General features: G+C 45.3%; 1 protein-coding gene and 1 non-coding gene across 4 annotated transcripts in view; both read left to right on the top strand.

The window, feature by feature from the left end:
- RBM25 (RNA binding motif protein 25) overlaps positions 1-20,648 on the top strand; it is a 228,273-nt gene extending 207,625 nt beyond the window's left edge. For all 3 annotated transcript variants that reach the window (XM_063947680.1, XM_063947679.1, XM_063947678.1), the window contains exons 14-18: positions 10,532-10,859; positions 12,268-12,542; positions 16,678-16,776; positions 17,132-17,179; positions 18,969-20,648. In XM_063947680.1, coding sequence (XP_063803750.1) covers positions 10,532-10,859; positions 12,268-12,542; positions 16,678-16,776; positions 17,132-17,179; positions 18,969-19,061 — 843 coding nt within the window. In that variant the 3' untranslated portion in view covers positions 19,062-20,648. The remainder of the gene's footprint in view (positions 1-10,531; positions 10,860-12,267; positions 12,543-16,677; positions 16,777-17,131; positions 17,180-18,968) is intronic.
- On the top strand, positions 1,131-1,243 carry LOC134981579 (U5 spliceosomal RNA). The gene has a single exon (XR_010190705.1). It is a non-coding gene; the product is annotated as a U5 spliceosomal RNA (small nuclear RNA).
- Positions 20,649-22,757: the final 2,109 nt, after the last annotated feature.

The raw sequence follows: 22,757 nt of genomic DNA, 5'->3' as shown, positions 1-22,757 counted from the left end.
TGCTAACGCTGGTTATTTTCATTGTCGCTAGTTAAGCGCGACAAGGCCAGAGCTGGTTTGCTCATAAATTTGATATACTTGTACCATTACCGCATACAGTATATTTGTAACGGCGTTTTATCTCTTTATAAGAAACAGTCACGCATTGTAACGACAGGACGTTACAGTCAGCAAGCCAGTGGTTTGAGGACCTCGTTTACAATTGTGGAAGCGGGTCTTTACATGTTACATTTGCGAGGTTTCAGGACTTCAACTCATACATGTCTCAGCTATTTACAGCTTAAAGTACAAAACTGCCTCTGTTGAACGGTTTGGCAAGTTGTCATTAGTCTTTGCTGGTTTATAAACCAGGCAGTAGTACGCCAACAGAGTCAGAGTTACTTATTCCCCTCTGTTTGAGCAAAACCAAACAGCTCCGTCGCAATATCAATCAGCAAGTCATTTACTACAGTTAGAAAATGAATTTTCTGCGGTTAGTATTTGCTTATTGGAGCCACAAAATTGCATAATTGCATTTGATCTTCACAATGCGTATTTACCCAGTCCGGTTTGTGCATCACAGGTTCTAGCGGTTGCAAATCGCCACAACCATTAACCATTTCATGGCTACCGTTGCTTATCGCTTTGGGTATTTACCAAAGTGATGTTGGGATGATAGCTCATCTCACATAAAAACTCTGTCTCAACAAAGTTCCTCTAACTTGCGCTACTAAAGTATACTGCGGTAGCAGATCAAGTTCGAAAACAATCGCATCTAATGCCGTCTAAACGATGTCAATTCCTAGGTAAGATTATAAATACGGTAAATCAAAGACTTTTACCTACTACACCAGCAATAACAAATGTACATCTAGTAATTAGTGCAAAACACGCACACTAGCGGTACATTGGTGTATTCACCTATTAAGAATAAAGATGTGTTTTCAATTTAGTTCGCCACCCTTCACTCGCGTTTCCCACAGAGGGAAAAGGGTGCATATACTCTGGACGACAGTCGCAGAGGGTCAGGATTTGTAGTTAAAATCAGCAACAAAGGTTCTAAAACACGACAGATTGCTGTCGATAAATGTCCTAGAACTCTGTGCATTTTCCAATGCAATACATGATTCGCTTTCAGTTTGACCAGGAATATACTCTGGTTTCTCTTCAGAATGAATAAATCTTTCGCCTTTTATAAAGATTTCCGTGGAGAGGAACAACCGTGAGTTTCATGTAAATTTTTGATGCCTGCCTCACGCTGGCCTTAAGCAGTCAAACAAGGCAACGGCAGTTGCATACACAACAACCAGTGAGAACCAAGAAGCCGCATGGCAATGCGGCATGTGACTCAAATCCTCAATAGCTCAGAACACCATTATGTGAAAATGTCAAGAGATCATTACGTGAGTGGACATCTGTTAGACAGATGATCTCACCCGTCAGGATTTGGATCCTGAGAACTGGACATTAAATCCAGAGGTGTTTCATAGGTGAGTCCACAGAAGGGGGTTACCCTCAAGTATACATGATGGCATCTCGCCACAATTAGGAAAGCTCAGTATGTGTACAAAACAGATCACAAGGGCCGTGGCGGTGGAGTCTCTCACATTCATGTGGTCATTCAGCATCGTGTATCTGGCTCCACCATTTTCCGCTGCTCTCTCCATTGTCAAAACGGATCATAAGACAGTTCGTCACAGTCATACTGATGGTATCTCATGTGTGTCGGAGAAGTTGCTTCTCGAATTTTCAAGGAATACTTGCACACGATCTTGGCCCGCTCATAATACGTCCAACCTGTTACATCAGGGAACGTTAGTTTACCCATAGTTACCTAGGTACCTATTAGCTATGTACCGCAGATGCGGTTGACGGGGTGAGGGTTCAGACCGCCCTCTTAAGAAATAGAGCATTACAGTATCGGTGGTACTAACCATGTTACGAAATAGTAAGCCGCTTAAGGCAGCTCATTTTTACAAAATTTCGTGTGCTTACATAGGTTGTAAACCTCGGAAGTTTCCAACATCGTCCTTCAAGTTACCCGTATTCTGTTAAACGGGGTGGGATGGAAAACTGCGTTGATCTGCACGAAGAGTGCAGGTATCTGTGTGGTAAACTTATTTTCAAAGACGTTTGCCTCTATTTGCGTCTGTACACATTTTTCTACAAGGTGTCATCAAAGTTCAGACTCTATTTATCCCACCTACAGCGCCAGGCGACTTGAAGTTGGGTTCAGATTTCTTACAGTTTTCATATTTTGAACCCTTTCAACAAATGGGAATTAAGTTTCTCACTTTGGAAAACATTTTTCTTCTAGCCTTGGCTTCGGCAAGGGTTTTGTTTTCATATTTGGGTGCCTTGTATTCCAAGCCACCGTATTTGAGTTTCCTCATGACAAAGCAGATCTTCGGACGAATCACGCTTTCGTATTCTTCACATCAATATACCAATAGGGGTTCCTGTGTGGACAGCACATTCTACAATTCTGAATGTGGTACACGCATTACGCGTTTATATAGGTCCCGAACGTCAACAGTACGTGATATGAATACGTTGTTTGTTCTCTATGATACTGCCAACTGGGGTTAGCCAGTTTCTCAGCAGACATTATCCAGTTGGGTAATAATAATGACTACAAGTCAGGCTTACTTTAAGGCTAAGTTACAATCGCCTACGTCAGTAATAGCTCATCCCACAGGTTCTGTGGGAATGTCAGACCCAGTGGGTCGTGGAGTGTCTAAAAGGCGGATATATAGCCTTAATGTGCACCACGTTTGTGCACGTTTACACGTTATAAATGGGGGCGCCATCAGCATTTAGCTTTGGGCTGCCTACTGTTACAAGTATCAAACAGCTCTCCCGCCCACGAGGGAAGCTTTGGTACGTCCCAAGAGTACTCCAGTGACCCCTAGTGGATGATAAAGAAAATAGGATTTTGGTACTTACCAGGTAAATCCTTTTCTTTGAATCCATAGGGGGCACTGGACGCCCACCCAGAGCAGTTTTACCTGGGTTGTTTTAAGCTCAAGGGAGCTTAGGGTAACAAGTTTACTTGATTGATATTAAGCTCAGAAGAGCTTATGGTAACACATTTTCACCGATTGGTTCAAATTATAAAGTTCTATCGGTTATGGTGTCAACTGTTTAGTTGACAGTAAGGTTATGGGTCAACATTGTTGTTGTCCGTTAGGTTATAGGTATTCTCCATTGTCAACCTCTCTATATCGTTCCTGTTCGCTCAGTAAAAAACACTGAGAGAGTACACTGAGGTACTCGGGGATATGGAGGGGGGGGAGGGTCCTAAATTTAAATATTCAGTGCCTTTGTTCGGCTACGCCCGTCCATATCCCAAGAGTACTCCAGTGCCCCCTATGGATTCAAAGAAAAGGATTTACCTGGTAAGTACCAAAATCCTATTTTTTCAGTTTTTTTTTTCTTCCAGTGCAAGATTCCTCTTTGGCCAGCAGTGCTGTTCTCTCTTCATGGAGTCCTGCATATCAAACCACCTTTCCTTCCTTTGGTGGAGCCATGGGACTTGCTGCTGGTACTGCGGGCCCTTCAGTCTCATCAGTTCGAGCCACTGGACTACATTGACCTTTGTTTGGTCACGCTGAAAACTTATCCTGTTGTCTTTTTTTTCTACCCATAGGATGTCTGATGTAAGAGGATTGTAGGGCCTATATGGAGAAGATCATAAATCTTCTTTCATCCTGACCGGGCTGTGCTTTGTACCAGACTTGGTTACTTGAGGAAGATGATGTCCAGATTCCATACAAATCCGTAGATACCTGGCTACCTTGGATGTAGTGCGGGCTCTCAGCATCTACGTGGACCAGAACCAAGAATATTTGCTGGCAGGACTCCTTGTTTGTCCTTTGATGTTAACAAATGGGGATGGCCAGTCAGACTCTGGCACGTTGTATCTGCTTAGTGATCCAGCAGTTTTACATGTTGGCCAGCAAGCTGTTTCCGTTCCTTGATTGTGGCTGTTCCACTAAGTTGGTAGAAACTTCCTGGGTGGCTAGGAGTGCCGCATAATGCTTCTGTGGAACAGCTATGCCAGGAGGCTACGTGGTCCCCTTCTTTGCCTCTAAGGATGCACTTTTGGATGCATGGTCCTCAGTACAGCACAGGAACATTCCCTTCCATAAGGAGACAGCGTTGAGACGTCCCATGGTTCCAGTGTCCTCCATGGATGACAGAGAAAATAGGATTCTTGGGTTCACTCTTGTTAAATCCTCTGCTTGACGTCCATGGTGGACACTGGACACCCTCCCTTTGGCCCTGGCTTTCTAAAGGTTTTGTCCCCTGCAAATGTGATGGTCACATTTTGTGTGTTGTGTTCTGTGTGCATGGTTTTATTTTTCCTCCTCTCCACTTATCCCTCTCCTTGGGCTTGCTATTAACTGGCTGATACAGGCAGAGGTGTGGTAAGAGGGGGAGGAGAGGAGCCTAAGCTTCTGATACAAAGCTTTAACTCTGGTAGCCAGACTTGTCAGCTCACCCTATTTCTCTGTCCTCCATCTGGGGGACGCTGCGCCGTTACTTGTGGGTTAGAGGTGTGTGGTAGTGGAGTTTGGCACAGAATCTAAAGCTGACTCCTCCCCCCTCTAACCCCTCCCATCTCCTTCCTGCTCAGCCATATTCAGTTTTTATTTTGTGCCTGTGGAGTACAGACACAGTTTTTATTTCTCCTAGATTTTTTTTTTTTTTTTTGTTTGTTGTTTACAGGATGCCTAGTCCCTGTTTACGGGTGACAGGTATTGATGGAGTGGACTAATATTCCACTCGAGGATGCTGTCTAGAAAGGCCACCATACCTGGGTCACTGGGGCCTTTGTACATTAACGACGACAGAAGAAAGGTAACGGACAGCCACAATCTGTCACCGACAGTATTGGGCTGTCCCTATTTATTTCACTCATTTATTTCACTCAGCCGAGCCCCGCCCGCCCGCCAGCGGGAGCGGCGCCGGAGATTTCTCCCCTACAACCGCAGTGAGAGACCTGGAGGGTTGTGGGGACAGATGGCAGACTGGTCCGGGAGAATCTTCTGACTCCCGGGGACCAGCTAGAAGCCGCCGCGGACGCTGTGAGTAGCGGCGCGCGGCGGCCCGAACTTCCGGTTTCAGCGCGGGGTGACGTCAGCAGTGCAGGGACGGCTTCCCGCCCTGCTCTGCCCGCGCCAATCTGCCTGACGCCATCTTCTTCTGCACGGAGACAGGGGGACGCTGTGCGCTTCACACACGGAGCCTGCCAGGGGGAGAATTTTAACATAATCGCAAGTATAGAGGGGGCTGATCAAAGGGGGGATTACAGGCCATATTGGAATCCACCTAGGGATTAACCTAATAAGGAGAGTCTCTGACTTGCACTCAGTTATCCTGGATTAGGTCCCACTCTATCCTTAATGTAGATTGTTAACACAGCTCATTAGTCAGAAGGTTTAGGGTGATTTTATTTTAGTGTATACCTTCAGAATGGAAAAAGTGACTAGTAAACCGGACAGACCTACAAAGGGAAAAACGGCCTCGGTAGTTTATTTTTCCTGCTCTCAGTGTGGCTCAAAGCTGGCTAAAGGTAGTTCTGACGCAGGTACCTTATGTGCTTCATGCTCTGGTGCATCAGTGACAGATCAGCAGGGAGGTTCCGCAGATCAGCCGACGCCCCCATGGGTTAAAAACATGGTGGACGCCATTTCAGATTTGCGTCAATCTAGGGAGACTGAATCTGCTCGGACTCAGGTGGAGCCTTTATGGGCCCAAAATATGGGAAAGTGCCTCACTGATTTAACTCAATCTTTGAATAAGTTTGTAAATGCTGCCAGCAGTTCGACTGCTACTAAACGATCGCAGCCGTTACCTGCTATAGCATTTCCAGGTGAGGAGGCGGACACCCTGGCATCTCCATTGGAGGAGGGGGAGGTAGATCCTGAATGGGATGAAGTTTCGGCTTGGGAAGAAGAGGAACCTTCTACTAGTTCAGGTGTTAGATTGTTAATAGAAGCCATTCGTCAGACTCTTAATATTCAGGACACGGTGGTAGAGGAAACTCCTTCCCCCTTCTTCAAACGACAAAAGAGACAGGTTACGGCCTTCCCTTCTTATTCTCACTTTGCGGATATTTTAAAAGAACCCTGGCTTAAACCGGATTCTCGTTTTCAGGCGCCTAAAAAGTTAAGATTTCTATATCCTTTTACAGAGGAAGATACGAAATTTTGGGAGACGGCCCCTAAGGTAGATGCTCCTATTTCACATCTAGCAAAAGCTACGGTTATTCCGTCGGTACAGTCTGTGACCTTAAAAGACGCTACTGATAGAAAGATTGAAGCATTACTAAAATCTATGTTTTCTTTATCAGGTGTTTCTCTCCGTCCAGTACTGGCGAGTGCCTGGGTACTTAAGGCCGTGGATGAATGGCTTGCACAGGTGGTATCGGGAATGCAGTCGGATGATCCGTCGGAAGCCATTCACGTAGCGGAACAGATTTCGGAGGCACTCACTTATGTGGGTGAAGCCTTGTTGGATTCGGTTGCGCTACACACCCGGGTTTCAGCCTTGACAGTATCTGCAAGACTCTCTTTGTGGCTTAGAGTTTGGAATGCTGATTCTGACTCAAAGCAAACATTGACGGCTGTGCCTTTTGAAGGTGAGTTCCTTTTTGGATCAGAGTTAAAGAAGATTATTTCAGATTCTACTGGAGGAAAGAGCCCTTTCCTTCCATCTGCACCTCACAAACCAAAACCTACAAGGTTTCGGTCCTTTCGTACGCAGGGCAGAGGTAACTTCCAATCCTTTCGTGCTTCCTCCAGATTCCCAAGAAGGGGCTCTTTCAGAGGAAGAGGATATCAGGCTATTCGCAGACCGGCCAGTAAGCCTGCCGACAAACCTGAGGCATGACGTCTCAGGTCCCCTGGAGGGATCAATGAAGGTTGGGGCCCGGTTACTTCAGTTCAGGGAAGTGTGGCTCCTATCGAAACCGGATCGGTGGGTAATGGGGGTCATTTCCAGAGGATATATGTTGGATTTCGAAGAGACGGTCCCAACCCGACTATTCATAACACCTCTCCCAGACGATCCCTCCAGACGGCAAGCTCTTCTTCAGGCAATCACAAACCTCTTACAAAATGGAGTAATCATTCCGGTTCCCTCTCATCAAAGGGGGCGGGGGTTTTACTCAGGTCTTTTTCTTGTGGACAAGCCGGATGGTTCGTTTCGGCCCATTCTGAATCTGAAGGCTCTCAACCCGTATCTCTCAACCCAAAAATTCAAGATGGAATCCATTCGCTCAATTATCGCCGCCATGGAGCCAGGGGAATATTTGGCTTCAATAGACATAAAAGACGCCTACTTACATTTCCCGATTTGGATAGGACATCAGTCTCTGCTGAGATTTGCAATCGGGCCGGAGCATTTTCAGTTTCAAGCTCTTCCCTTTGGTCTTTCTACGGCTCCCCGAGTTTTTACAAAGGTCTTAGGCCATGTAGTCGCAGTTCTTCGTTGCCAAAGGGTCAACATCACTCCATATTTGGACGACCTGTTGGTCAAGGCACCGTCAGCGGAGATTCTCACTCAGAACCTGCAGTTAACAATGGAGACTCTACAATCGTTCGGGTGGATAATCAACTTTCCAAAGTCATCTCTACTCCCTTCTCAGAAGATGATTTTTCTGGGACTTTTATTCGACACCAACAGCCAGAAGGTGTTTCTTCCTGCGGACAAGATTCAGGATCTGCAGTCGAGAATCCGAACCCTGTTACACTTACCAGTAGTGTCGGTCCTCAGATGTATGCAGGTGTTGGGCAAAATGGTATCCTCCTTCGAGGCAGTTCCATATGCCAGATTTCATGCCCGTCCTCTTCAAACGCAGATTCTCAACTGTTGGACTCGGACGGAACCACGTCTCGAATTGCAGTTGATCCGCTTGTCGATAAAGACTCGTCAGTCTCTTCACTGGTGGCTTCACAGTCACAATTTGAAAAAGGGTGCACCGTTCACAATCTGGTCTTGGATGATGGTCACCACGGACGCAAGCCTCAGTGGTTGGGGGGCAGTTTTCCAGACTCATCACTTCCAGGGACGCTGGAGCAATCAGGAGTCAAAATTGCAAATCAACATTCTGGAACTAAGGGCGATTCGGTATGCACTCATTCGCATTCAAACCATGGTGCAGGGTCAACCAGTTCGGGTGCAGTCCGACAATGCCACCGCAGTGGCTTACATCAACAAACAGGGAGGAACTCGCAGTTGGTCCACAATGAGAGAGGTCGCTCAGATCCTCGCGTGGGCGGAACGCTGGGTTCCGGTGATCTCCGCGATCCACATTCCAGGAGTCGAAAACTGGGAAGCAGACTTTTTGAGTCGTCACACGATTCATCCGGGGGAATGGGAACTTCATCAGGAAGTGTTTCTCTCTCTAGTGGATCGATGGGGAATGCCAGACATAGACCTGATGGCGTCTCGCCTCAACGCGAAACTTCCTCACTACGGAGCAAGGACTCAGGATCCACAGGCAATCCTGATCGATGCTCTTACTGCCCCATGGCAATTTCAACTGGGATATGTGTTTCCGCCAATCCCACTGATTCCGCGTCTACTCCAACGCATTCGGCGAGAGGGTCTCGCAGTGATTCTAGTGACTCCAGATTGGCCGCGTCGACAATGGTACACTCTTCTGCGCAGTATGGTAGTCGGAGATCCCTTTCGTCTACCTCTGCGACCAGATCTGCTTCTTCAAGGGCCTTGTCGCCACCCAGATTTACATCGGATGGCTTTGACGGCTTGGCTCTTGAATCCAAGATTTTGAAGGCAAAAGGTCTTTCTCGATCGGTTGTCCAGACGATGATTCGAGCTAGGAAACCGGTGACCTCAGGCATTTACCATAGAATATGGCGTATTTACATTGCATGGTGCGAAAAACGGAGACTGACTCCGCATTTGTTTAGACTACCTCGCCTACTCTCTTTCCTTCAGGAGGGTCTCGACAAGGGCCTAAAGCTTTCTTCACTAAAGGGTCAGGTTTCAGCTTTATCGGTTCTTTTTCAGAAGAAACTAGCAAATATTCCAGAGGTTCAAACATTCCTGCAGGGAGTACTTCGGATTCAACCACCTTTTGTCCCTCCGGTTCCTCCCTGGGATTTAAACTTGGTCCTTACGGCTCTTCAGACCTCTCCATTTGAACCTTTAGAATCAGTTGAGCTCCGTTATCTGACACAGAAAGTTGTTTTTCTGTTGGCTATTGCCTCAGCTAGACGAGTATCTGAGTTGGCGGCCCTTTCTTGCAGACCCCCCTTGTTAGTGTTTCATGAGAACCGGGTGGTTCTACGGACTAAACCTTCTTTCCTCCCAAAGGTTGTTTCAGCATTCCATTTAAATCAGGACATTGTACTTCCTGCCTTTACTCCGACATCTTCTTCTGGGGAGGACTCTCATTTGGCTCTTCTGGATGTGGTTCGAGCCTTGCGTATCTATTTGTCTCGCACAGAGTCATTCCGTCGCACGGATAACTTACTGGTTTTAATTGATGTTCCAAAACGAGGTTGGCCGGCCTCCAAAAATACTGTGGCCCGTTGGATAACTTCGGCCATAAGACAGGCTTACCTTTCTTCTCATGTTTCGGTTCCTGACTCAATTAGGGCTCATTCGACTAGAGCTGTTGGAGCCTCTTGGGCTGTTCGCGGTGGTGCATCTGTTGAGCAACTGTGCAGAGCAGCGACCTGGTCGTCAGTTCATACTTTCACAAAGTTTTATCGTTTTCATACTTTTGGTTTGGAGACTGCCTCTGTTGGGCGTCGTATATTGAAGACGGCTATGCCGTCACCGTCTCCCTCCTCTCATTAGCTTGCTTTGGGAAATCCCACAAGTAACGGCGCAGCGTCCCCCAGATGGAGGACAGAGAAATTGGGATTTTTGTTTACTTACCGTAAAATCTCTTTCTCTGAGTCCATCTGGGGGACGCTGCGATCCCTCCCATAGTTTGTCTGGTTTAATTGGTTAATTTTTTTATTCTGGTCTATCTCCTTTGGCTTGGCTAAACGTTAACTGAATATGGCTGAGCAGGAAGGAGATGGGAGGGGTTAGAGGGGGGAGGAGTCAGCTTTAGATTCTGTGCCAAACTCCACTACCACACACCTCTAACCCACAAGTAACGGCGCAGCGTCCCCCAGATGGACTCAGAGAAAGAGATTTTACGGTAAGTAAACAAAAATCCCAATTTTTTCTATGTTTATGCTTTTAAGCAGGCAGTGTGGTGCTTTACACACCAGTGTGGCTGTGGTTACACCAGCACAGCACTGATCACAGCTCCTCCCCTTCTCCATATAGACCCTACAACATTTTCAGCCGCAGTCCCATCTGGCCGTTTAATCCAGCCCTGTTGAAGATAAAGAATTCTCTTTATGCTAGCATAGTGAATGATGTTAACCTTTAGCTGGGGTCTGTGTGCAGAGTTTTAGCCATTGAAACCTATATTTCATATGCTCTCAGTTTTGTATCTTTTTATACTGTGTATTACGAAAACCATTTATTTTTTTGGTGCTATCGTTTTTAAATACAGATGGAGCAAGAGGCAGAGAGGCGTCGACAGCCTCCACAGATTAAACCACCGCCCGAATCAGAAGAAGAGGTAGAGGAAAAACCCATGAAAGAGGAGAAAATTGAAATGCCAATGGAGGAGGAAGAGGAGCCTGAACCAAAGCCCTGCCTTAAGCCTACCATGCGGCCTATAAGCTCTGCCCCATCTGTCTCATCTGGCAGTGGTCATGCCACCCCTAATTCTCCAGGAGATGAGTCCCCGTGTGGTATTATCATTCCGCATGAGAATTCACCAGAACAGCAACCGCAGGAAGAGTTCCGGCCAAAAATAGGTCTTAGTCTAAAATTAGGTTAGTCTGATTTTTTTTTTCTTTTTTTTTGAATAGCTAGTTACATTTTTTCAGTTTTTCTGTGCAATGCTTTATATACTTTCAAATGTTTAGTTGTTTGTGTCCAAAAGATTAATGCCCTAGTTTCAAATAGCAGACCCAACACACATCCTCTATAATAAAAAGCTAAGGATGCTACTTGCCTGTTATGTGCGCAGGAGGCCACTAGAGGCTGCCACATGGGTCAAATGAATCACAGCTGAAAGTGAAACTGATACTGTAGGCAGATGTTACACTCCCCCATTTGCTGCTGCTAATACTCATCTGACCGTTTCACACTTTTTGCATATGGAGACCGGTGTCTGGCGGTGGAGAGTGGGGTACGAGTAGATAAAAACTAGGGAATAAAGAGGGAGGGTTGGGGTAAGAGGCAGGTGTTTGGTCTAGATAGGGACTGGAGAGATAGTGGAGTGGTAGGTGCAGATAGGGACAGAGGAGAAAGAAATGCAGGTTTTTCAATATAGTCACCTCTATGGTGTGGCCGCTGGCCACTGGACGGGTCCCGACAGAGGTCCCTTCGGGACGCGCGCACACAACCTATGTACACTGCACCCCCACCATATACTGCTACTATATGCACTGCACGCCCATCCTCTTCAATATTCTGCACAACTCCCCCCCCACCATATACTGCTCCTATATACACACTGCACCTCCATACCTCTCCATATAGTTCCCCGGTACATACAGGGCACCGCCCTCCTCCACATACCGCATACTCTGCACCCCCTCCTCCGTATACTATGCTGCAACCCCAGGTACCTTGCCATCCCAGGACTCTGCAACAAGTAGCAGCAGTAACCGGGAAACGGATGCAGGAACCACCAGATGGTTCCGTAACGCTCAGAGCGGGGGTATCAGGGACATGTGTGGCCACTTACCAGCGGGGGAGAAGGTGAATCAGTCTAGCAGGAGGGGGTGAGATCTTTTGTTGGGTGAGCAGTGCGTTGTCTGGGAGGAGGAGGGGTTGGTGCTGGAGCTGCAGATGATGTAGGTGAGGAGAAGGCAGATAACCGGCTTGGCTGCTTTATATATACTGTGGAGGTATGGGGTCCTTTGCTCGCCCCTCCAACATCCCGCACAAATCTTCCGGCCAGCTGCTGTTTACTACTGGTTTCCTCTACCCTCAGACTGGCCGGGAGCTGTGCGGGGGACTGGTGATCTTTCTCGCCCCATTACTGGTGTATATAGTGCAGCATCATTATAGCCTGCCCATTACAGATATATACATTACTGCTATGATGTTACGTCACTTTGACAGGCTGGTAACTAGTAATAAAACATACATTGTGGTTTGTATTGTAGGGGAGTTGAGCATTTTTATAATTATTGTTTATAATCCGTTTTATAATTCTGTTCTTGTTCTTAGGAGCCTCCAGTAGTCCAAGCCAAACAAATTCTGCGAAGAGGAAGAAGCTTCCGGTAGATAGTGTTTTTAATAAATTTGAGGATGAAGATAGTGATGAGGTGCCTCGAAAAAGGAAACTGGTGCCACTAGATTATGGTGATGACGACAAAGCTGCAGCCAAAAATAATGTGAACACAGAAGAGAAACGCAAACATATCAAGAGTCTTATTGAGAAAATACCGACTGCTAAACCTGAGCTCTTTGCCTATCCTTTGGACTGGTCCATTGTAGACACTGTGAGTGTGTTATGTTGCTTTTTGTCTGCTAGAAAGGGAAATCTTGATAACCACACCTGTGTTAAAAAGTTATTAATTTAAGGATAAGAATTTTGAACAACAGAAATAACAATGTTTTAGATAGAAATTGTTAGCCATTCACCACCCTAATACTTAATTTATACAGTAATTGTGCTCAAAAAGATCATTCATAGTTTTTGATCATATTGTATTGCGTTTTCCACTAAGCGGTTTGTCCTGACTTATATTTTGCAAACAAAATGAGGACACCACAGGGTGTGAAAATGCTCTTGTAAATATGAGGGACTTGTTCTTTCAGAGATCATGTTGATCATGTTAATGGGCATTTTAGGATGAAGCTGTAGATTGTCAGTATCTGCAGTGTAGAACTTATTTACACACATGGTTTTGTGGTGACCCAGACTTATCTCACCCTGCCGGGCTTGGCCAACTCCAACTCACTTCAGCACCCTATTGATTCTGTATTTCATGTGCCAGTTCAGTGGGGACAAGTTGTTACTCCCATGCAGACAAGAACAGACTTCAGAAGCTAAAAACTGGACTATGTTTATAATGAGGCAGTAATCACGGTTTGTACGGAAGGATCCCTTCATGTATCACAGTTCCTTAGTTAAGGAATCCCCAAGCTTATTGCTTCTGGAGGACACCACATGGACAGGCGATTCAAACATAGACCTAAGTTATCTTTTGGTGAAAACCATTATCTGCACATCTACATTTCAGCAGACAGTGGAATAATAGCAGTTAGTTTCTGTCATATTGCTGAACGGTTAATTTTATATTAAAAACATTTTTTCTTTCTAAGCTTCTCTCCTGTCTAACCCTCTTCATGCTAGATCTTTCAAGTTTCATCTAACTGCCTACCGTATATACTCTAGTATAATTCGACCCGAATATAAGCCGAGGCACCTAATTTTACCACAAAAACCTGGGAAAACGTATTGACCCGAGTATAAGCCTAGGGTGGGAAATGCAGCTCTAGCCGTACACAGACCTCATAGTGCCAGATATGCCCCCACAGTGCCAGATATGCCCCCACAGTGCCAGATATGCCCCCACAGTGCCAGATATGCCCTCATACTGCCAGATATGCCCCCACAGTGCCAGATATGCCCCACAGTGCCTGATGTGCCAGATATGCCCTCATGCTGCCAAATATGCCCCACAGTGTCAGATGTGCAAGATATGCCCTCATGCTGCTACCAGATATGCCCCTCATGCTGCTGCCAGATATGCCCCTCATGCTGCTGCCAGATATGCCCCTCATGCTGCTGCCAGATATGCCCCTCATGCTGCTGCCAGATATGCCCTCATGCTGCTGCCAGATATGCCCCTCATGCTGCTGCCAGATATGCCCCCTCCCCAAGTGCCAAATATGCTCCCCCAGTGCTGTTACTTACCCCTCCGTCGATCCCGCGCTGTCTTCTGAAGGAGGGACACGGAGCGCACAGCGCGCGGCTCTCCTGTGTCCCTCCTGCATCTCCGTCGGCCGCGGCAGGTCTATTAAAGGAAGTGCCGGTTCGTGATCAGAGGTCACAAACGGGTACTTCCTTTAATAGACCCGCCGGAGATGCAGGAGGGACACAGGAGAGCCGCGCGCTGTGCGCTCCGTGTCCCTCCTTCACACTGCACTCCCTGTCACTGTGCACTGACTCGAGTATAAGCCGAGGTGGCTTTTTCAGCACAAAAAAAAGTGCTGAAAAAGTCGGCTTATACTCGAGTATATACGGTAAGTAGTATAAATGATCTCTTAATAGGCTGATAGCCAATTTTTATTTATTTATTGCTCTTCTTTGCAGCTTGCAATATATCCAGTGCTCTTGTCTGTTTTCTTTTTTATATGGAGGATTAACCCAGGTCGGGATACTGCTGCAAGGCCCTATGTGCAGCATGGGTTCACTACGGCTGGCCGGCGGTCGGGCTCCCGGCGACCAGCATCCCGGCACCGGGAGCCCGACCGCCGGCTTACCGACAGCTTGGCGAGCGCAAATGAGCCCCTTGCGGGCTCGCTGCGCTCGCCACGCTACGGGCACGGTGGCGCGCTATGCGCGCCACACTATTTTATTCTCCCTCTATGGGGGTCGTGGACCCCCACGAGGGAAAATAAGTGTCGGTATGCCGGCTGTCGGGCTCCCGGCGCCGGTATACTGAGCGCCGGGAGCCCGACCGCCGGCAAACAGAAGACCACCCGTGCAGCATGTACTGGCTCCAGAGTAGTAATACCTCCTCACTAAATCTAGTAATGGAGGGTCCTCAGTGTAGCAATGCTCAACAGTGCCGGTTTCCAAAATTGCAACAACGCTCTGGAGGTAACGGCACAACATACCCTTGCTGCGAGTGTCAGGACGACCTTTTATCACCTTGGTAGCACCCATTCTTTGGCACTAGGGATGTGACAACTAGCCCCCTTAGTACTGTACCTGTGATTTGGGAAGGGGAGGTATATACTCCTGCAATTGGTTACTCATCCTTGGTAGTATTTTTATCTCCGAAAAGAAGCCTGACGTGTCTTCAATAAGAGTCTTTCACATATTGTATGTTCTGGACGGACCCAGGTCGACTGAAGCACCTCTGCCAGCTTACCTCCCAAAATGGTGCCTCCCTGTGGATAGCCTTTTGTGGCTAAATATTAGCTGTTGTTTTTTTTGTGCCTGTCTTTTTTGTGAAAGTGGAAGAAATATTATAGGTACTATTTAATTGCATCTTCCAAATAAGTTTGAGCCTATTATTTATATCTGCACCAGAGTATTCTATTCCTTTTCAGGTGAAAGTTTTCTCAGGTTTAGTGTAAAAAAAAAACAACCCATTTGTTCTGTATCCCTTCGCCAGAGTCCAACAAAGGGACCCTGTCCAAATATAGGAAAATCTGTTAGTTATTTTACCTGTTCCAGGTCTTAGGATAAAACTACGTAATGGATGGCCTGATCTAGATGCACTGCATACAGCTTGCAAAGTGCAGGACTGCGGTCAGTGCATACCAGGAAGAGAGACTTTGTGATGGCTGAGCCAACATGAACGTGATCTGTCTCAATCTATTGTTGAACTAAGGGCCTAAAGCGTTCGCATGCTGGTACCCTGCGAAGTGTGCGTGTGCGCACACTGAGATGTGACCGCATCTCACATCTGCAAAGGCCTCTGCCTGATTGACAGGCAGAGGCGTTCACGGGAAGAGGGTGCGGCGGCGTGTAAGGGGGTCGCGGTCCAGGCAACGCAGATTTGTTCGGACAAACAGGGCGGGTTACATCGACTGCTGTGACATGAAACATGGCGGGTAGCCATCTGCCTTCACAGCGAGGCTTTGTAGGCAGAGGGCTACCCTAAACATGCGAAAGCGCTTTCGCATGTGTGCAGAGGGCTGGATCTGGCATGCAGGACGGACTTGCCCTGTGCTGGGCTTCCCTCCGCAAACTGGCTTTGGATATGAAAATTGAGCCACCATGATCAAGAGTTTTGGTAATATCTGTTATGCTGTTGGCAAAAGTTCCTCTCTGTAAACACTTCTGGACTCTCCCTCAGTTCAGAGGTCTTGAAAATGTGACCATGCTGCCCAGGTTCGAATCACAGAAGATTCTGATTCACAGGAAGAAAGTAAACTACTATGAAAATACGATTTGGATGGTACATTGGTGTTTCAGATTTATTCTGTTCGGAAAGCAGCAAAGAAGTTTAGTGTGAAAAAGTGCCTATTCCAACATTTTCCTTCGTTCACCGCAAGGTATCTATGTCCCCTAGTTGGATTCAGAGGTGTAGATCTAACAGTAAGAACCAAAATTCCTAGTATAACATAGTGTGCAGAAAAAACAAATGGCGCATGACTAAGAATGCGAATACACACACTCGCAATAAGCACAAATATCAAGTTCACTGGCAAAAGTTAAGTGAAAGATGGGGTCCAATTAGGGTAGAAGGGAAGACAGTGAACAATAGGGCTATTAATAGTGAGAGGTAACACTATTATAGGTGATCATTTCTGTGCTGGTGTGGAACATAAAAGGTGTGCATTTTAAACTTATGCCGTTAATGCACACATGACGGATAGTAAAGATTTATATATAGCACTGGTGTTTGCTAATTAGTTATGTTTTTTTTCTATCCCCCTCCCCCACTCCCTCAGACGTTAATGGAGAGAAGAATTAGACCATGGATCAATAAGAAGATTATAGAGTATATTGGTGAAGAAGAAGCCACACTAGTTGACTTTGTGTGTTCGAAGGTAAATATTTAATTATTAAAATTGTAAGGACAACTTTTTTTTTAAAATTATTATTATTTAGCAGTTTACGTATTAAGAGAAATAGTATTCCATATAATGTAAAGCATGGATAGTCACAAAAAGTACTAGGGTTTTTTTTTTGTTTTGTTTTTTAAAACAAAAACCAGCTATGGAATTAGAAGTGTACAGTCATAGTAGCTGTGGAATAAGCAGTGTACAGTCATAGTAGAATAAGAGTTATTAAAGTTTCCTGAGAGGTTTTGCTTAAAATATCAGGTACTTATATTCTGCATTAGCTGCAAATTTGTGCTAATTTTTTTTCTGTGCTGACTCTTGTTCCCTCCTTGTGTATTAGGTAATGGCTCACAGTTCACCTCAAAGCATACTGGATGACGTTGCTATGGTGAGTTTAAGATTTATATATTTTCCGGTACAGTGGCCCAATATTATAGGAGTCCTTAAACTTTAACAAAGCCATTCACTGATACTATAATCCCTGTGAAATTGCCTGCACATAACTTCTGAATATTACGCTAGCATCCTTGGCACAATTTTAGAAAAGTGCCAGGTTCCTTGCACAACCCCCCCCCCCCACCCTCCCCTCCCCTCCCCTTCCCCCCGGACACCTGCAAAATGAACATTCTCTGCTAGTTTAGGACCCTTGTATTACTTTTCCCAGGGTGGGTAGGAAATATGGTAGATATCCACAACAGTGGCACACTGATCTCTCCGCTATACAAGAGCCATAATTCTCTAATCTAATTTGATATCCCTTAAGGATTTCAGGCAAAGCATATTTTCAAGCTTTTCCCACCGCATTACCCACTAGGTGTAGAACAGAAACCAGTGTCTGTCCTACAGCAATGAAAGATGCTGAAAACAAAAGCAAGATTGTGCAATGTGTCTTTTACAATGTTGGCTAGGAAGGAAATGGGTCATCTAGCATTCCATTACTTCGTGTTTAATTCGTCCATTGAAAAAATGTCAGTGTGAAGCCTTTTGATCAGGTGATACTTCAATGTGCATGATTACATTGTTGTAAAATGAGTATCTTTGGTACTTACCAGTGTATTGAAAAAGCACATTCAGCAGTGTTATCTTCAGGGCAAATCTTGGTTGGAAGCATTAGGTGACCCAACATTCCCCATGGACGTAAGACCTATGAAAACAGCCTGTAATTAGGAGCCGAATGGTTGGTACTTTATCTCTTCCCATTTTTCTCTCCAGCCTTTGATAAATTAGGTTCAGTATGATTTCCCGATGGACGGGATGCCGGCGTTCAGAATACCGAAAGCCGTATTCCATCCATCAGAATCCCGACAGCCCCCTCTAAAGTACCCTAACCCTCCTCTGCCCCCTACCCTAACCCTCCTCTGCCCCCTACCCTAACCCTCTTCTGCCCCCTACCCTAACCCTCTTCTGCCCCCTACCCTAACCCTCTTCTGCCCCCTACCCTAACCCTCCTCTGACCCCTTCCCCTCCCTTGTGGGTGCCTAAACCTAACCCTCCCTGGTGGTGCCTAACCCTCCCTTCCCCGCTGCCTAAACCTAACCCTCCCTTCCCCGCTGCCTAAACCTAACCCTCCCTGGTGGTGCCTAACCCTCCCTTCCCCGCTGCCTAAACCTAACCCTCTCTTCCCCGCTGCCTAAACCTAACCCTCTCTTCCCCGCTGCCTAAACCTAACCCTCTCTTCCCCGCTGCCTAAGCCTAACCCTCTCTTCCCCGCTGCCTAAACCTTTCCCTCCCTGGTGGTGCCTAACCCTCCCTTCCCCGCTGCCTAAACCTAACCCTCTCTTCCCCGCTGCCTAAACCTAACCCTCTCTTCCCCGCTGCCTAAACCTAACCCTCCCCTTCTATATGCCTAAACTCCCCCTGCTGCCAGGATGATCGGGATGCCCTTGCTGTCGGTATTGTGATGCCGGTATCCCGTACGGCGTCTGTATCTAGATGCCAGGATAGTGTCCTTAATTAAATAGCAGTTAGCTTCCAGACGGACTGGATCCCGGCATCGGTGTATCGTCCACCGGGATCCTGTCCATTTGGAAGCCAACTGCTTCCCGATAAATCTACCCCCTAATTGTGGATCAAACTGATGCAGATTTGTTTTGAAAGCAGTTATTGTAGGCCAGTGTTTTATAGGTGTGCACATTTTACAATTCTGCATGCACTAAACAATCTTCTCTTTCCTGCAGGTGCTTGATGAAGAAGCAGAAGTATTCATAGTCAAAATGTGGAGGTTGCTAATATATGAAACCGAAGCAAAGAAAATTGGTCTTGTGAAATAAAATTTAGCACACTGCCTTCATTTCAACAAATCCGTTTGGCGCCATTAAAACTTTGCTGTCTGTAGGGCCTCTAAAACATTGATGAACAATATGTTGCAGTCCCAGATTCCAGCAAAGTCGTTCATATTTCCAAAGTCATCAGACAAATGTAAGATCTGTATTAGTATCTTTCAGATAAACCCCCTTAGTAAAGATCTCCATGACATCTGTGCACAAAGAAAAGCCTGGTCTCAACTGGTACGGTTTAGAAACTGCAGCTACTGTGCAATGGCCTATCTGATTAGTGTTTTGCAATTCTATGCTCTTGTACATATTAAAATATACATTTTTTGCGAACTCTTTGCACCCCTGCCTGTTGTACATCAAAAGAACTCTGCTAATTCAATTGTGATTGTAGCTTTTTCAAAGCAAATCCAGCATTGCTCTTGTTGAAATTAACTGTGCTTCACTGCTACATGTATCAGTCCTGCACCGCAGACCGCAATGTGGAAGTTGGACTGTGGATAACCGGAGCAAACGTTTTCTGTATCGCATGGGAGGGATGCTGGTTACAACCTGCCAATACTGAGGCTTTACGAATGTTTGTTCCTTATTGGTCTTTGTTAACACACACGTCTTGCTTTCTTGGGATCCCGTTTTGTAGTAGTGAGGAGGTTACACGTCTCTTAATGCACAAATTCCATCTTGTGTGAAGTATGCTTTCCATCTGTTTTTGTATTTCCGAAGCCATATTTTCCAATTGTAAAATTTGTCGTACCCCTATTTGACCTCTTTTGGTTGTAATCCCATTTAAAAAAAAGTGGCAAGGGGCTGCAACATATTGTATCGCATTCATTTTTGCCTGTGCTTAATTTTTACTACCATTTTTTTCTACTGTGCTTTGTTTAAAGCAACCAACCAAACATTGTTTGCAGTGAACAAATTCTTATGTCCCAGAAATATTTTTTTTTTATACATTAAAGTAAACATGGACTGATCTGTACTACAATCTCCTACATCCCTACGTTAGATGGTCATGTGTATTTCAGCAATAATTGCTGAATAAATAAGCACATTTTTTATTTATATTTAACCTGCCATTGGAAGGAGAGCTGTAGAATAACATCCATAAGTGGGTGGGTAGTCTGAAAAAGAACGGTTCAGAATTGGCCATTTTGGCTCTAAAATAACCTAAATGTTAATGGCTGTGAAGACCGGTGATGATTTCCATGGGGACAGTACATTGTTTGTTGGAGAATGTTCTTTTTGCAGGTGATTACCTGCATACTTTTATCAACGTGTACTAGGGTTAAACGCAATAATTCCTATTTACATGAATGGGAATGATTGGCTAACCTTGGTACATTTATATGTAGGGTTCATGTACAGCTGACCAATATTTATTTTCTATTGGGACTGATAACAATTGACCTGCTGTTTTTTGTAAAAACTGCTGCAATATCAGTTTATGTATTTAAAACATTGGTTTGTCTGAAATGTGGAAGCTGTGATCTATGATTGCCAGATACCTTGCATTTGGAAACTGTGTTAAGCCATTGAAGGCTCACTGTAAATATTTCAAACATTAAAGTGTATATATTTGATATACGTGGGCTTAGTGTTTCAAGGTTTCAAATCCAGTAGTGTTTTGAAAGCCAACACGAGTACTTTTATTTTTATTTTTTTGTACTTTTCAGTTCAAATATGTGTTTATTTTTAACCTTCCTAGGGTGTTGTAATGGAGCATACACCTAAGGTGTAATTTGATATGGGTCAAAAAAGACCTGAATATCCTAGGAAGGTTAAAAGCAATTTATTGAAATGCCTCAGAAAAAGTATGACACATGACAGTTTTCATTACCTATCATACTTCTATTGAAAATAGTGTACACGTTTCAAAACCATAGCTTGCCGTCTACTGTTCAGTAGCAACCAAAAACATTTAATGAAGGAATCTGTAACCACGGTGGCTGGATAAAAAATTAACCCATTGAAAGAGTAAACATGTTTTCAAAGACTTTGCTGATGATGGTGTACCGACTCGGTGAGGGTGAGAAGATGAGGATTCCCAAAAAAGCCCATTGGCAAATTGCATTGTGACAGTAGGGGTTTTCCTTTTCGTCCACTAGGGGGCACAATACTCCTGTGGCTTCTTTAAAGTGTGTTCATTTCTGGTTTCACTTTGTGATACATGGTTTTTTCATGGGTGTGTTTTTTTCTTTTTCATAGAACCCCATTTTCGATATCAGTATTACTTCTCCTTAATGCAGGTTGCGGTTTATTGTATCCATGTAGCCAATAAGCTACTTAACCAAGGTAACTATGTATGAGTATAGGTAGTAAGTGAACAAGTTCTTTCCTACATCAAAATGTGTAAACGATAAAGAAATAGGAAATAATGGAAGATATAAGTTTTAAAAGTTTGGTTAACAAAGACACCTTTACGCCACACCTTTTTAATCTTAGAGCATGACCATATTACACATGGCCTAGATTACATTTCAGACAATGACCTGTAGATGCAGTTACGATATATTTCCTGCGATCAGGGTGGATATGGGCCGTGTGAATCTGCAGCCTAGCAGAGCCGAGTCATTTCAAATATTACCAGTATAAGAGAAAATGTGTGGAAGATCCTTAACCTCCGGAAGGTTAAATAACCATCTATTTTGTAAAGTGGGCTACGTCTTAGCGTCTAACAATATTTGTTATTTTGTATAAAAATGCCCTTGCCCCTAGGGGGCAAGGTGGAACGCCATAGCTTCTGATGTAGTCTTATTGACCTTGTATCCAGATTACTTGCCATATAAGGCCAGCTCAGCCTCCAAATTAAGGAGAGAGGTCTAAGGAGAGGACAGGGCCAGCAGTACATCGTTCGCGAACAGTGATAAATTACATTCTGATTTTGAGACCGGGATTACGTTAATATCTGGGATACTTCGTATCTTGTCTGCCAAGGGGTAGAGTCGAGAGCGGACATCCCTGCCTAGTCCCATTACTCAAACCAAATGGCATCGAAGAAAGCCCATTAACAGATAGTTGCTGTAGGGTTAAAGTATAGAGCTTGTATCGCTATGAAAAAAATCACAGCATAAGCCATAAGTTTGCAATTCTTGGAACATAAAAGGCCAAGACAACCTGTCAAAGGCTTTCTCTGCATCTGATAGTATTACAGCAGGCATTTTGAGATGGTTAATGAGTACTCTAAAGCTTATCTGGTTGGTACGAAACATACCTGGTCTGTGTCGATTAATTGTTGCAAGTATAAGTTTAATCTTTCTCCGGCTGGGTCCACAGGATAACATTGGGATATGCCGAAGCGACAGCGGAAATGGCACCAAATAGTCGCAAGCTTTCTGGCCTCCCAGGATGCATCGGGCTTGTCCATATAATCCCGGCCACCGACTCAGTCAAATCAGTTTTTTGTTTGGTGCGGCAGGAGCCGGACCATGGTCAAGGGCTGCTGTTAAGGCAGCCCTAAGCTTTATTATTTTCTTTTCTGCTGCGGGGTACACTGGGCTCCACAAGGATAGACATTGGGGTGTAGAGTAGGATCTTGATCCGAAGCACCAACAGGTTCAAAAGCTTTGACCTTCCCAAGATGCATAGCGCCGCCTCCTATATCACCCCGCCTCCGTGCACAGGAGCTCAGTTTGTAGTTGGTGCTTGCAGTGCAAGCATGTAACAGGAAGAGCTGCTCACAGCAGCGTCGGAAAA

Source organism: Pseudophryne corroboree, chromosome 12, assembly GCF_028390025.1.
Source record: "Pseudophryne corroboree isolate aPseCor3 chromosome 12, aPseCor3.hap2, whole genome shotgun sequence".
Lineage (NCBI taxonomy): Eukaryota > Metazoa > Chordata > Amphibia > Anura > Myobatrachidae > Pseudophryne > Pseudophryne corroboree.
This window is presented reverse-complemented; position numbering and strand designations above follow the sequence as displayed.